The sequence below is a fragment of the Triticum aestivum genome, chromosome 1D (genome assembly GCF_018294505.1).
Source record: "Triticum aestivum cultivar Chinese Spring chromosome 1D, IWGSC CS RefSeq v2.1, whole genome shotgun sequence".
Classification (NCBI taxonomy): Eukaryota; Viridiplantae; Streptophyta; class Magnoliopsida; order Poales; family Poaceae; genus Triticum; species Triticum aestivum.
This window is the reverse complement of record NC_057796.1, coordinates 212202105-212214498: the sequence shown is the minus strand read 5'-3', so window position 1 is coordinate 212214498 and position 12394 is coordinate 212202105. Positions and strand designations below refer to the sequence as shown.

At 41.5% G+C, this 12394-nt stretch overlaps 1 protein-coding gene across 6 annotated transcripts; it reads left to right on the top strand.

Moving 5' to 3' along the window:
- Positions 1-250: 250 nt before the first annotated feature.
- On the top strand, positions 251-10145 carry LOC123181049 (protein argonaute 1A). Of its 6 annotated transcripts, none has more exons than XM_044593267.1 (23): positions 251-627; positions 1318-1538; positions 1625-1827; positions 1917-2033; positions 2114-2229; positions 2977-3086; positions 3303-3409; positions 3487-3625; positions 3750-3839; positions 7378-7479; positions 7551-7622; positions 7763-7885; positions 7992-8157; positions 8240-8361; positions 8427-8567; positions 8653-8792; positions 8876-8938; positions 9010-9073; positions 9213-9291; positions 9374-9447; positions 9534-9628; positions 9708-9739; positions 9842-10145. In XM_044593267.1, the coding sequence occupies exons 2-23, from the start codon at positions 1320-1322 to the stop codon at positions 9958-9960; spliced, it is 2493 nt and encodes an 830-aa protein (XP_044449202.1). In that variant the 5' UTR covers positions 251-627; positions 1318-1319; the 3' UTR covers positions 9961-10145. The 6 variants fall into 6 exon arrangements, with proteins under 6 accessions (XP_044449202.1, XP_044449201.1, XP_044449200.1 ...); XM_044593266.1 differs by having other exon boundaries at positions 252-627; positions 1313-1538; positions 9156-9291; XM_044593265.1 differs by having other exon boundaries at positions 253-627; positions 9156-9291.
- The last annotated feature ends 2249 nt before the right edge of the window (positions 10146-12394 follow it).

The following is a 12394-nucleotide window of genomic DNA, read 5'->3' as shown; positions in this document are numbered from 1 at the left end:
CGCGGCGGGTTTCTTGGGTTCGGGCCGGGCTTGGGCCTGATTTGGTAGGCCCGATGGCCGGGCTGGGCCGGGCTCAGGCCTAGGTTTTTAGCACCAGGCCTTTTTTTTTTGGGCCCGGCTCGGTCCGAGATATGCCCAGGTGTATGCCCAGATATGCCCAGGTATACCTGCCGCCGTCTTTCTTCTTCCGATTCGAGAGAAAAAGCCCATTTAGCCTCCTGATCAGAAATAAAAGACAAACGAATCCTATTTATAAAGGAACTGTTCATCTTCATCCCGACCCTCTCTCTCCGCCGCGACCTAGACGAATCCTAGTTATAATATTGGAGAGAAGCAGGGGCCCACCATGTTGAGTCGACTACCGCCAGAGTACTCTGTTTCGCCTTTTGGTTTTTGAGCTGCGCTCTATGTTCTATCTACAAACCCTAGGTGAATACGTGGGGCGGATCTGCTCGGACGCAGACTGTCAGATAGATACTCGGTCTCTCGGCGGCCTGAAAGCTGTTTGGGGGCTTTGGGCGCGCTAGAATCTGGGCGACAGTTGGTTGTGATCTTGCCCTCCGGAAGAGCTAGGCGGTGGGCAAGGGGGCGATCGAGCGGTGGTGGCTGGTGGGCGAGGTTGTGTCGGTAAGCCCTGAGACTCTATTTTCACGTTATTATGGAGTATAATTGATCATATATATGGGTTGATGAACCCCCAAGCTGTCCTGATTGATAAGGTTAATCATGATGGGCTTCCCTCAAAAATAAAAATAAAAACGAACATATATATTTGAGACTTAAAGTGAAGGTTATGATATGATATGTCGAATTGTAATTATTGAGTTTCTATTTTCTTGCATCTTATGCTGTTATATGTAATGGTAAGAACTTACAATCTTACATTACATGACAGTATCTTTTTACACTGAGCATATAAAGAAATACTCCCTCCGTCCCAAAATAAGTGTCTCAACCTTAGTACAACTTTGTACTAGAGTTAGTACAAAGTGGAGACACTTATTTTGGGACGGAGGGAGTAACTTACAGTCCGGCTTAAGTGGAGGTTATGATATGAAAAGAATATTATCTTGTCTGAAAAGAACGAAATTTCTCTTCTCCCCCTTTTGTACCAGGCAGTTATATCTGCAGTGAATGATATTTTCATGCAATGGTCATTTCCCCTATTCAATTTTAGCCTGTTCTCAGTTATTATATGCTGCATTCTTTCAAGTTTAACTTGGCACACTTTGCTCTTGACCTTGCAATATCTCTCTTGCTGCTTAATCTTTATTTTGACCTTCTTACATATACTTTATGCGTCGCTTTGGAGACTAGCCATGGTGAGAAAGAATAAAAACCGTCACTCAAGTGGTGGTCGCGGAGGCAGGATAGGTTCTGGGCCATCAAGTACAGTCTCATGCTCGATTCCTGAACTCCAAAAATTTGTTCCCGGCGAAAGCTTAAAGCGCCCTGGATTCGTTTCTGCTGGTGAAAGCTATATTGTGAAGGCAAACCATTTTAAACTAACTTATAATGAAACTCTTTGCCGATATCATGTAAGACGGCTTTCATGACAACTTTGTCATATTGTATGATTTATTTTTTAACATCACAACTCTAATTTGTTTGTACTATCTTACAGGTATTAATAGATCCTAAGCCTACTTCAGCTGGTGATGTCATGATACAACTTGCAAAGCTGTATGGGCAATCACGTTTGGGTGGTCGTCTTCGTGCATATGATGGAAAGAAAAGCTTATATACATCTCGTCCATTTCCATTTACTTGTGAGGCTTTTAAAGTAACACTACCTGACCAGGAAAATATTCTTTGTGGCCTCCCAAGGTAATACTACCAGAGGGGTATGATATTCTGGACATATCAATAACCCTGATCTAATTAATGTTGCTTACTGATGTTGCTGCTCCCTCAAGGGGTAAGAGACATTTTAGGGTCCAGATAACATTGGATAAAGTTTTGTTCGGACGAATTGATAGTGAAGAATTCTATCAAGCATTTAATACTATTCTACGTGAATTGTTCCTTGGAAGGTTATATTTTTTCTCACCAATCTCTTTCAGCGTCATTATTTTTGTTGATTGCTAAAAAGGCTTCATGTCTTCATCTGTAGGTATTGCCTAGTTGGCCGGTCATTTTATAAATCTCAACCTGGCGAGGGCTTGAAAAACTGCTGTGGTTTTTATCAGAGAATACAAAACACACAGATGGGAATTTCATTAAATATCGGTTAGATCCCAATCACGACCTTGGTGTTTCATACTCCAGCTCCGTGAAGAGAAAATTTCTCTCACAAAAGTATTGCCATATTGTAATGCTTGTATGCAGAATGAGTTGCAGTAGGTAAACTATGCAGCCAGTCCTTGCTTTGGTTGAGCAGAGCTGAAGTGGTTGGCTACTGATAATACCATTGGCTTCCTTGAAGTAATATATTAACAACAACAAATAAGAAGAAAACTGTTCAAGAAAAAAACCATGTAGAAAAATCTTTCCATCTTCGACTATTAAGAATGTATGTGAGATCATGCCATTTGTACTGTAGTACTGGGCATCCATGCAGCTGCAAGAGAATGAATGGTAGTTTACAGTCATGGTACCGGTACAAGAGCTATCAATGCAGTGGGAGCACACAACTTCAAGGTAAGGAATGGTAGTTTACAATGATGATACATAGATAATAGATGGCACCAATCAGACTTGATTCTGGACTAGGATCCATGCAGCTGCAACATAATGAATAGTGTAGGTCATGGTACATAGAGGGCATCATTCATACAATCATACTAGGCAGTTGGCACTTTGAATATTATCTATTGGCTTTAATGTTTCTTCCACACTTGCTATGCATGTTAAGTTCGAAAGAATACGTAATCATTCTGTTTATAAGTCGGGCATTATGGGATTGCAAGGTAGGCTATGAAATTGCCTCTGTTCATACCTCGCATCTGAAGGTACCTTGACATTTCTCTCTTGCAGATATATCCTGTAAACCATTCATCAATCCTCTACCTGTGATCAATTTAGTTGCACTGCTTCTGAACAGGGACATATCAGATGACCCCTTTGACTTTTGTGAACGGTTGAAGGTGTGTTCTTGTGTTATCATTGATTATAACTTACTATGATGTTTTAGTAGTACTTCCAACTTTGTGCTAACGGCTGAAGGTCGTGTTCTTGTGTTATCATTGATTATAACTTACATTATGATGTTTTAGCAGTACTTCCAACTTTGTGCTAACTTCCCTAGTAATATAGATAAAAAAAGTTCCTTACTAATAAGTTTGCCCCTCGCTCATGGACAGGTAAGTAAAGATCTGTGTGATGTAGAAGTTAATTTCACACTTGAAAAAAATGCAGACAAGAAATATCGTATAACTGGCCTTACGTCACAAGGGTCAAGCCAGCTACCGTATGTAGTTCAAGCACTCATATATGAAGCTTCTCTTATGTCTGGTAACATTGTTTGACTGGTTTTTCTCGTGATAGTTGCCCATGTGATGATAGTGGTACTGGGAAGACAGTAGTAGAGTACTTCAAGGAAACATATCGACGTACTATTTGGTCTCGTGTACCATGTTTGAAAGTTCGTGATCAAGAGAAGCCAACAACTTACCTACCAATGGAGGTCAGTATACTAAAAATCTGCTATGGATATTTTTTGCGCCATACTTGCATTATTCAGTACTATTATAAATGCTATCTACACTTCATCATATTACAATCTGCTTTGCAATACTTTGAAAATTTAGGTCTGTGAGATTTCTGACGCAAAACAGATATCATATCTTCTTAGTGTCGCTTGCCAGCACCCTATGGACCATGAGAAGACCATTTTACAGGTAACACACAGTTGCACGGCGGTGTGCAGTTTAACATTTGCATGCCTGTTTTTATGTCTTTCTTTTTTTCTTCCTTCACATGACTTATTTAAGCAATGGCTCCGTACCTCAACAACAACAACAACAACAACAAAGCCTTTAGTCCCAAACAAGTTGGGGTAGTGATGTAGGGTGGAACCCTATGATGTCGATCTTTCACGATTTGGAGGGGAAAGGGGGAAGAACACGAAGAACACAAAGAGGCAAATCACTCAAATAGACGAGATGCAATCACACATGTGCTAGATCCACATACATGCGGAGAGATACACGATCCAAAGTCAACAAAGAACGATACAAACGTTAGCTAGTTCATCCCATGAAGGGGTCTCGAATCCTAGAAGGATCTTCTCATGAAGGGGTCTTGAATCCACTTGGGGGATCTTCTCACATGGAGGTCTTGGTTTCCATGGGAGTAGGGATAAGTGGATGAGCAAAGCTCTATCTCAATGAGCTAATCCTTTGCTAACCCTAGATGGTGGAGGAGGAGGTCTATGTATAGGGGTAGTCCACAAGGTAGGAGGGGAAAGGAAAGATACATGGGCCTTTGGCCCGTTCTCTGCGCACAGGCAGGTGCAGGATGTCCGGGCCTTCAAGTCGGGCTGGATGTCCGGGCTGGGGGCCGGATGTTCGGGCCTGGGCCAGATGTCCGGTGCCTGTAGGGGTTCGGCTTCCGGGCGGTTGCCGTGGCTGAGGCTTCCAGGGGCCGGATGTCCGGGTCCTGGGAGCCGTCTCCGATTCCTCTCGACGTGCTCCTTCGTCTAAGGATGGCATTTTACCTACGCGTGCGGGTACCTATGGATACCGTACCCGCATGGGCAGGGTATGGGCACAATTTTATGCCCATGGGTAATACCCATACCCTACCTGTTATGTCATGGGTAGGGCACTGGTATAGCCTTTTACCCATGGATATACCCATACCCTACCTGTTTATACTGACATGTGGATCTTACCCGTGATTCACGAGTGTACCTCTGGTAAAGTTATGTCATGAGCTTGTGATAAAGTTGTCACCAATTCAATTTTAATCGAGATAATTGTCATGTACTCATCTATCTGTTATTGAGTTGAGATTAATGTTTTTTTTCAAATGTGTTATAGATGAATGTAAAATTGCGAATAACGTGTGTACCTTTTGATCTAACCCGTTGGGTACCCAATGGCTATGGGTACCCGTCGGGTGTGGGTAGAATTTTGTACCCATTAACTACACGGGTATGGGCATGGTATTGCTCTACCCGTCCCATACCCTACGGGTATGGCTTCGTCCATGTACTTGAGGGCTTGTCCATCATCCTGAGCATCTCCGAGGTGGTCTTCTTCATACCTAATCACACATAGCATTCCGGCTTTAGGTAGTAGCCATGTCTCACGTGGGTCATATGGAATATCACCTCGGTCTCAAGAGCTCTTGCATGTGCTCGTGTCATCGGTCCACTTGGCACTTGGTGAAACGTAGGTAGGTCCATGGGGACGACCATAGGATGCTCCGCATCAGGTAGGCTAGAGGTGAAACCCATAAACCTAGCTGTTGAACATGTCGTCTCTTAGTCGGCCAACACTCAGCGCCGTACAACATTGCGGGTCGAACCGCCGTCCTGTAGAACTTGCCTCTTAGCTTTTGTGGCACTCTCTTGTCACAGAGAATGTCAGAAGTTTGGCGCCACTGCACATCTTCATCAATACCCCCCCCCCCCCCCCCCCCCCCCAATCCTTCTGCAACATTGACCCCAAATATCGAAAGGTGTACTTCATTTTAATGCACTATGATGTAAATGGAGGAGAAATTGTTATCCTACAAATTGGTGTGGGGCAAGTGGGAAATATTTAGGGGAAACAGAATTATAACTATTTGTTGCTAGAAGTTGCTTGTTGTATCGACACCCCATTATTTTCCTGTAGAGACCAAAGACACCCCATTAGTTTCCTGTAGAGACCAAAGATTTTACCTATTTATGTATAAAGCTGTACTACTCCCATATGTAGATCCATTCATGTATTTGTATTTGTTGTCGTGATTGATGGAGTACGTCCAGTTTTCTCTGAAGTTTTAGTGTAATAGCAGCCTTATTGCTTGAACTGAAAACCCCGATATCCTATTATCATTATATTAAAAGAGACGGTTATCCTCAGAAAATCAATCATTTAAAAGTTCTGAACTACCACTTCTTGTTTCTGTCTTGTTCCCTCGCTCTCTTCTCCTTATTTCTAACATATGGCACTCACGGCTCCCTCGGTCTGAGTTCACACCTGCTCGCACCATTTCTATCCTTTGTCTAATTCTTTTCTCATCTGAATTGCACTGTTGTTGTGTTGTCGTTTCGAATCTCTTTCATCCATCAACATGTCACTTGCATCGGTTTTAGATGTACTGCGAGTCAAAATGGGATTTGGTCAATATCCAATTCCACTGGTCACATATCCATCTAATGTCCAAATTAAGAACTTGGATATTCAAAATTTAATGGATTATTTAACACAAACTTGAGCTTCTCCTCGGCGCTGCCTCATGAATTCTCCATGGCGCCGGCTCCATCAACCAACCACGGATCTCTTTCTGCTTGTACTGCGATTCAAAATGGGATTTGGTCAATATCCAATTCCAATGGTCACATATCCATCTAATGTCCAAATTAAGAACTTGGATATTCAAAATTCAATGGATTATTTAACACAAACTTGAGCTTCTCCTCGGTGCTGCCTCATGAATTCTCCATGGTGCCGTCTCCATCAACCAACCAGGGATCTCTTTCCGCTTGTGCGCCTACCTGCTTTGCTGTCCTCCGTTGCTTCAACCATGCTTTCAGTGACATCGGGAGACACACTCCATGGTGTCATCGGGTCAACTCAGATTGCTTTCTTCAGTTACCGTGTGCCATCTATTTCCATCCTGTTTTGTATCCTGCTTGCTGTCAGGCTCATCACCAGCATCTGTGGAATCGTTGGCTTGTGTGAGCTAAAGCTGCTGCCCTCCCATGGGCTGCACACAGGGAGGAGCGGCCCACGGATGGGCTGTGCAAGTTCAGAAGCAGATAGGCAAGAATAAACCTACCAACTAATATCAACATCCCTGTACAGTGTACCTTGGGGGTGTCAACTGTCCACAAACTCCAAGCCATTTGGATTCCAAACTAGTTTTGCTACAAAGCCCGTTTAGATAGTCTGGATCCAATCCCACCTCTAACCGCGAGTAGTATGCCCCCTTTTCTTTACTAAAATTTTTAGGGTGTTGAGATACTGCAGTACTAAACACGAGGGGGTGAATTTGTCTTTTGCCTTCCTTTAGTGGGGTGTCGGGGTTGTTGCACCTGGAAAGTAGTTTTAGTTCCAGTGCTGCATTATACTTTTAGTGTTGTGCTATCTTAATATTCAGTTAGGATCAGTTTTATGTTTCTGTTTCTTGCGCTGTCAATTGTTGCATATGTAATCAGTTACATTTATTCTTTTTAGAACAGGTATATAATCTGTCCTTGTCTTGTTTTATCTTATTTAACAGACAGTGAACCCATACAATGAGGACCCGCATGCAAAGGAATTTGGCATAACTTTTGAGAACAAACTCACAATAGTCAAGGGTCGTGTGCTACCTCCTCCTGTGGTAAGTATCATGGTGAATATCTACTGGTGGCATATGTTTCTCTGTATTTCACAATTTTTTTATTGTATTAGCTCAAATTTAATGACCAAGGCAAAGTGAAGGAATTCTTGCCAAAAGTTGGCAAGTGGAATATGCGGCTTAAGGTATGGAAGTCATTCCACCAATCAGAAAAACTGTTTTTCTTCTTCATCCCTCCATATATTTTTGTAATTCAATAGCTTCTTTATTTTATGGAATTCTTTTATCTCCAGCATTAATTTTCTGGGTTATTTTTATGTTGTAGCAAATGGTCAAGGGAGGAGAAGTTAACACCTGGGCATGCATTAACTTCGCTTCAGATATCACGCATGCTGCTGCTGTGGCTTTCTGTGATGAGTTGGCTGTGATGTGCGTAATCTCTGGAATGGTAGGTTTCTTTGTGATCCAATCTAAATATTGCTATCAGATTACTCCTTTCAAAAGTGCCTTTTTGCTGCACGGCAATTCATCATTTCTTTTGTGTCAATTTGTAGAACTTTAAGGGTGACCCTGTGCTCCCTCTAGTGAATGCTAAACCTAATCATGTACGACCGTTTCTCAAGAAACATTACCAACGTTTCATGGAAATACTCAGACCACTGCACAAAGAACTTGACCTGCTGATTGTAATACTGCCCGACAAGAATGGCACTCTTTATGGTACTCCTTTTGTTACTTCAAAATACGCTTGAACATTGACTGATTAGAATATTTGTTATATTAATAATTTTTCATTCCTCAGGTGATATCAAAAGAATATGTGAGACAGATCTTGGGCTAGTCTCTCAATGTTGTCTTGCAAAGCATGTTTTAAAGATGAAACCACAATATCTTACAAATATTGCCCTTAAAATCAACATGAAGGTATGTTTTGTTCTAGTAATTTTTGGGCCGGTTGTGCAATATGTTACATTCATTTGATTTTATAGGTGGGGGGAAGAAATACTGTACTTCTTGATGCTGTGGTAGGGAATCTCCCACGTGTTAGTAACACACCAACTATTATATTTGGTGCCGATGTTAGTCATCCTCATCATGGAGAAGGACGCTCTAGTCCTTCTATTGCAGCTGTAAGAGCGCATTGTCATCATTCAAGTTGCCAGACATGGTGTCTTTCTTCACGTACTATCTTTAACAATTTCATGCTTTGTGAAGGTTGTAGCTTCTCAAGACTGGCCCGAGGTTACCAACTATGCTGGATTAGTCCGGCCGCAAGCCCGTCATGAAGAGATTATACAAGGTCTATTTAACGAAAATGATTGTGGAAGTGGATGTATATCTGGTGGAATGATCAAGTATGATATTGTCGTTCTTAAATATATAAATATTACATTATTACATGATATGTCTTATGTACATTTAACTATAAACTATGCAGAGAACACCTCATTTCTTTCATGAGGTCGACTGGACATATACCCCGGAGGATCATATTTTACAGGTGTTAATATCTATTTGGCTATGTTTTCTTTGCTCTTTTGGTTGTGTTTTTTATATTCTTGTATCTTTTAGGGATGTTGTCAGCAAAGGACGGCTCAATATGGTTCTTGAGCATGAACTTTCTGCCATTAAAAAGGTGAATTTTATTTCTACATTAGTTTGCGCAATTAAATTTTATCTTGCTTTGCTGTGTTGATATTTTTGTATGATAAACTTAGGCATGTGCGTCGCTGGATCCTATTTATAATCCACAAGTTACCATTATTATGGTTCAGAAACAGCACCACACACGTTTGTTCGCTGGTAACTATGGTGTTGGGAGCACAATTTTTCAAAGTGGAAATGTATTGCCAGGTTCGTTCTTGCATATCATGTTGGCCCTAGTCATAAATACTGAATTTTGAAATCGGTGTTATTTTTTATTATCTCATCTCAGGTACTGTGGTTGATAAAGAAATATGCCATCCCACTGACTTTGATTTTTACTTGTGTAGCCATGCTGGCACTAAGGTTGGGCATTCTCATTATACAAATAGAGTACACAATGATATTTTTTACTTACAATGTTCTGATTGGTATTTTTCGAAATATCCCAGGGAGTCAGCCGGCCTGTTCGTTATCATGTTCTCTGGGACGAGAACAACTTTACGGCCAACGCTTTGCAAATTCTCACTAACCATCTATGCTATACGTAATTATATCCTGTCAAGATCATTTGTGTGCATATCAAAGTTTCAACCGTTGAACTCACTGTCGATCTAATGTTGCAGGGACGCGAGGTGCACCTCTTCTGTTTCAATTGGTTAGTACAAGTAGCAATGTTTGGCTATTTTTAACTTCCCCTCTGAAGTACTGGATCTCTTTGTCAGATCATATTGTTACGATGGGTTTGTTCTCTCTGTAGTGCCTCCTGTTCACTATGCCCATCTTTTGGCATCGCGGGCTCGGCTCTATATTGGGTACAAGGGAAAGCTACCTGATATCAAGGACAATGTGAAAAAACGTGGCATGTTCTTCTGCTAAAGCGCAGGGCTTTCAAGTGGTTGTGGTGGAGTTGAAGAAATGAAAAATTATTGCTGAGCTTTGTCTAAACGTACTTGTTTTAATTTGAAAAATTGTATTTACATTTGAAAATCGAAGTTCCATTTCAAATGTATCCATTTCTGTTTTGAATTAGCCACAACAATAATCATGTGCCATTTTTTCAACGTGTTTCTGAAATGTGCTGGATATTAGTTTTTTTTGTTATGCTTGAATAAATTAATTACATCTTCTTTTGGTTTCAAATTTCTTTTCGTTATTCTTCCATTTTTCCGTGCTTGGCCGTAAGTGGGACAATTTTGTACTTCATAATTGTGCGAAAATTGCTTTTGGAGCTCGGCCTCCATGGAGGCTGGTTTTTGAAAAATTCAAAGTTCAATAAAATTCATATTTTTACATTTCAAACAATTCTAAAAAAATACAGACATACACGATGAAATATGTTGAAATGAGGGTTGTACAAAATAAGCAAATATGTGGCTTTTCAATACATGATACTATTCATCTCAAAAGCCCATGATTTTGTTCCTTTTGCACAGATCGCATCTCAAGGTATTTTGTTCTAAAATTTTACACATACACATCACATCTTGCGTACCTCAGTACCTGTACAGTTTTTTTAGATATTTTTTGAAATCAAAAAGTATGATTTTTTTTCAAAAAATCCAGCCTCTATGGAGGCCGAGCTCTAAAATGCTGTTCTCATAATTGTGCTACTATGGTACAATAACAACAAAGCCTTTGCTCCCGAACAAGTTGGGATAGACTAGAGGTGAAACCCATAAGGTCTCGCGACAAACTCATAGTTCGGACACATGGATAGCAGACTAACATGCACCCATATCCATGACTAGTTCTTGGTGATACTCCAATCCTTTAGATCTCTCTTTATTGACTCTTTTTGTGTCAAGTTTGGTCTACACCACCAACCTCTCTTGACATTATCAGTACGCTTTAGCCGTCAGCTATGCACCTGAGCAGAGCTTTTGGAGGCAAAACCATCTCAGACGATGTTGGACAAGCTTCGGTGCTACCCTAACTCCATCTCGTATATCATCATTCCTGACTCGGTCCTTCCTTGTGTGGCCACACATCCATCTCAACATGCGCATCTCTGCGGCACCTAACTGTTGAACATGTCGCCTTTTAGTCGGCCAACGCTCCGCGCCATACAACATTGCGGGTCGAACCGCCGTCCTATAGAATTTCCTTTTAGCTTTTGTAGCACTCTCCTGTCACAGAGAATGCCAGAAGCTTGGCTCACTTCATCCATCCGGCTTTAATTCGATGGTTCACATTTTCATCAATACTCTCGTCCTTCTGCAGCATTGACCCCAAATGTCGAAAGGTGTTCTTCTGAGCAACCACCTGCCCATCAAGGATAACCTCCTCCTCCTCATGCCTAGTCGTACTGAAACCGCGCCTCATGTATTCGATTTTTGTTCTACTAAACCTAAATCCTTTCGATTCCAAGGTTTGTCTCCATAACTCTAACTTCCTATTGAAACCTGTCCGACTATCATCGACTAGCACCAGATCATCCGCAAAGAGCATGCACCATGAGATATCTCCTTGTATATACCTCGTGACCTCATCCATCACCAACGCAAAAAAAAGATAAGGGCTCAAAGCTGACCCCTGGTGTGCATTCCTATTTTAATTGGGAAGTCATCGCCATCACTTGTTCAAACACTTCGCACAACATTATTGCACGTATCCTTGATGAGGGTAATGTACTTTGCTGGGACTTTGAGTTTTTCCAAGGCCCACCACATGACATTCTGCGCTATCTTATCATAGGCCTTCTCCAAGTCAATGAACATGATATGCAGGTCCTTCTTTTGCTCCATGTATCTCTCCATAAGTTGTCGTACGAAGAAAGTGGCTCCATGGTCGACCTCCTAGGCATGAAACCAAACCAATTTTTGGTCACGCTTGTCATTCTTCTTAAGTGGTGCTCAATGACTCTCTCCCATAGCTTCATTGTATGGCTTATCCTATATACCTAAGAAGTTCATCCCCACTATCATATTTATCTAAACATGCAAGCTGTCCACATCAGCATCTAGCCAAGTCAGCAATTCTAAACATCTGTACGTTCCACATCAGGCCTTCAGTTTCCACTTGCATGCAAATAGACCGAAGCCCAGCCCCCTCCACTTTATGCATGATCCCGTGTCATTAATTATGTTTAGCCAGCCCACAGATTGCATTGCAAGGTGTATACTTACATGACGGACGTCCCCATCCCCAATCCCATATCTTCTTCTCTACTTTATAATTATAAAGTTCCACCACACCATCTGCTTCATCTCCCTTAATCAGCGGCGTCATTACGAGGCTGCTTGGTTTAGAGCCGTGAGTTGCCCGACCAAAAAATTGGTCATTGACTAGCCTTGAGGTGGCGTTTGGATCA

Excerpts from the sequence above, each read along its gene's own strand:
- LOC123181049 (XM_044593266.1), top strand. The coding sequence starts at position 1,320 with ATGGTGAGAAAGAATAAAAACCGTCACTCAAGTGGTGGTCGCGGAGGC. Across the intron at positions 2,034-2,113 it reads CGTGAATTGTTCCTTGGAAG|GTATTGCCTAGTTGGCCGGT; the intron begins GTTATATTTTTT and ends CTTCATCTGTAG. Across the intron at positions 9,629-9,707 it reads ACTAACCATCTATGCTATAC|GGACGCGAGGTGCACCTCTT; the intron begins GTAATTATATCC and ends CTAATGTTGCAG.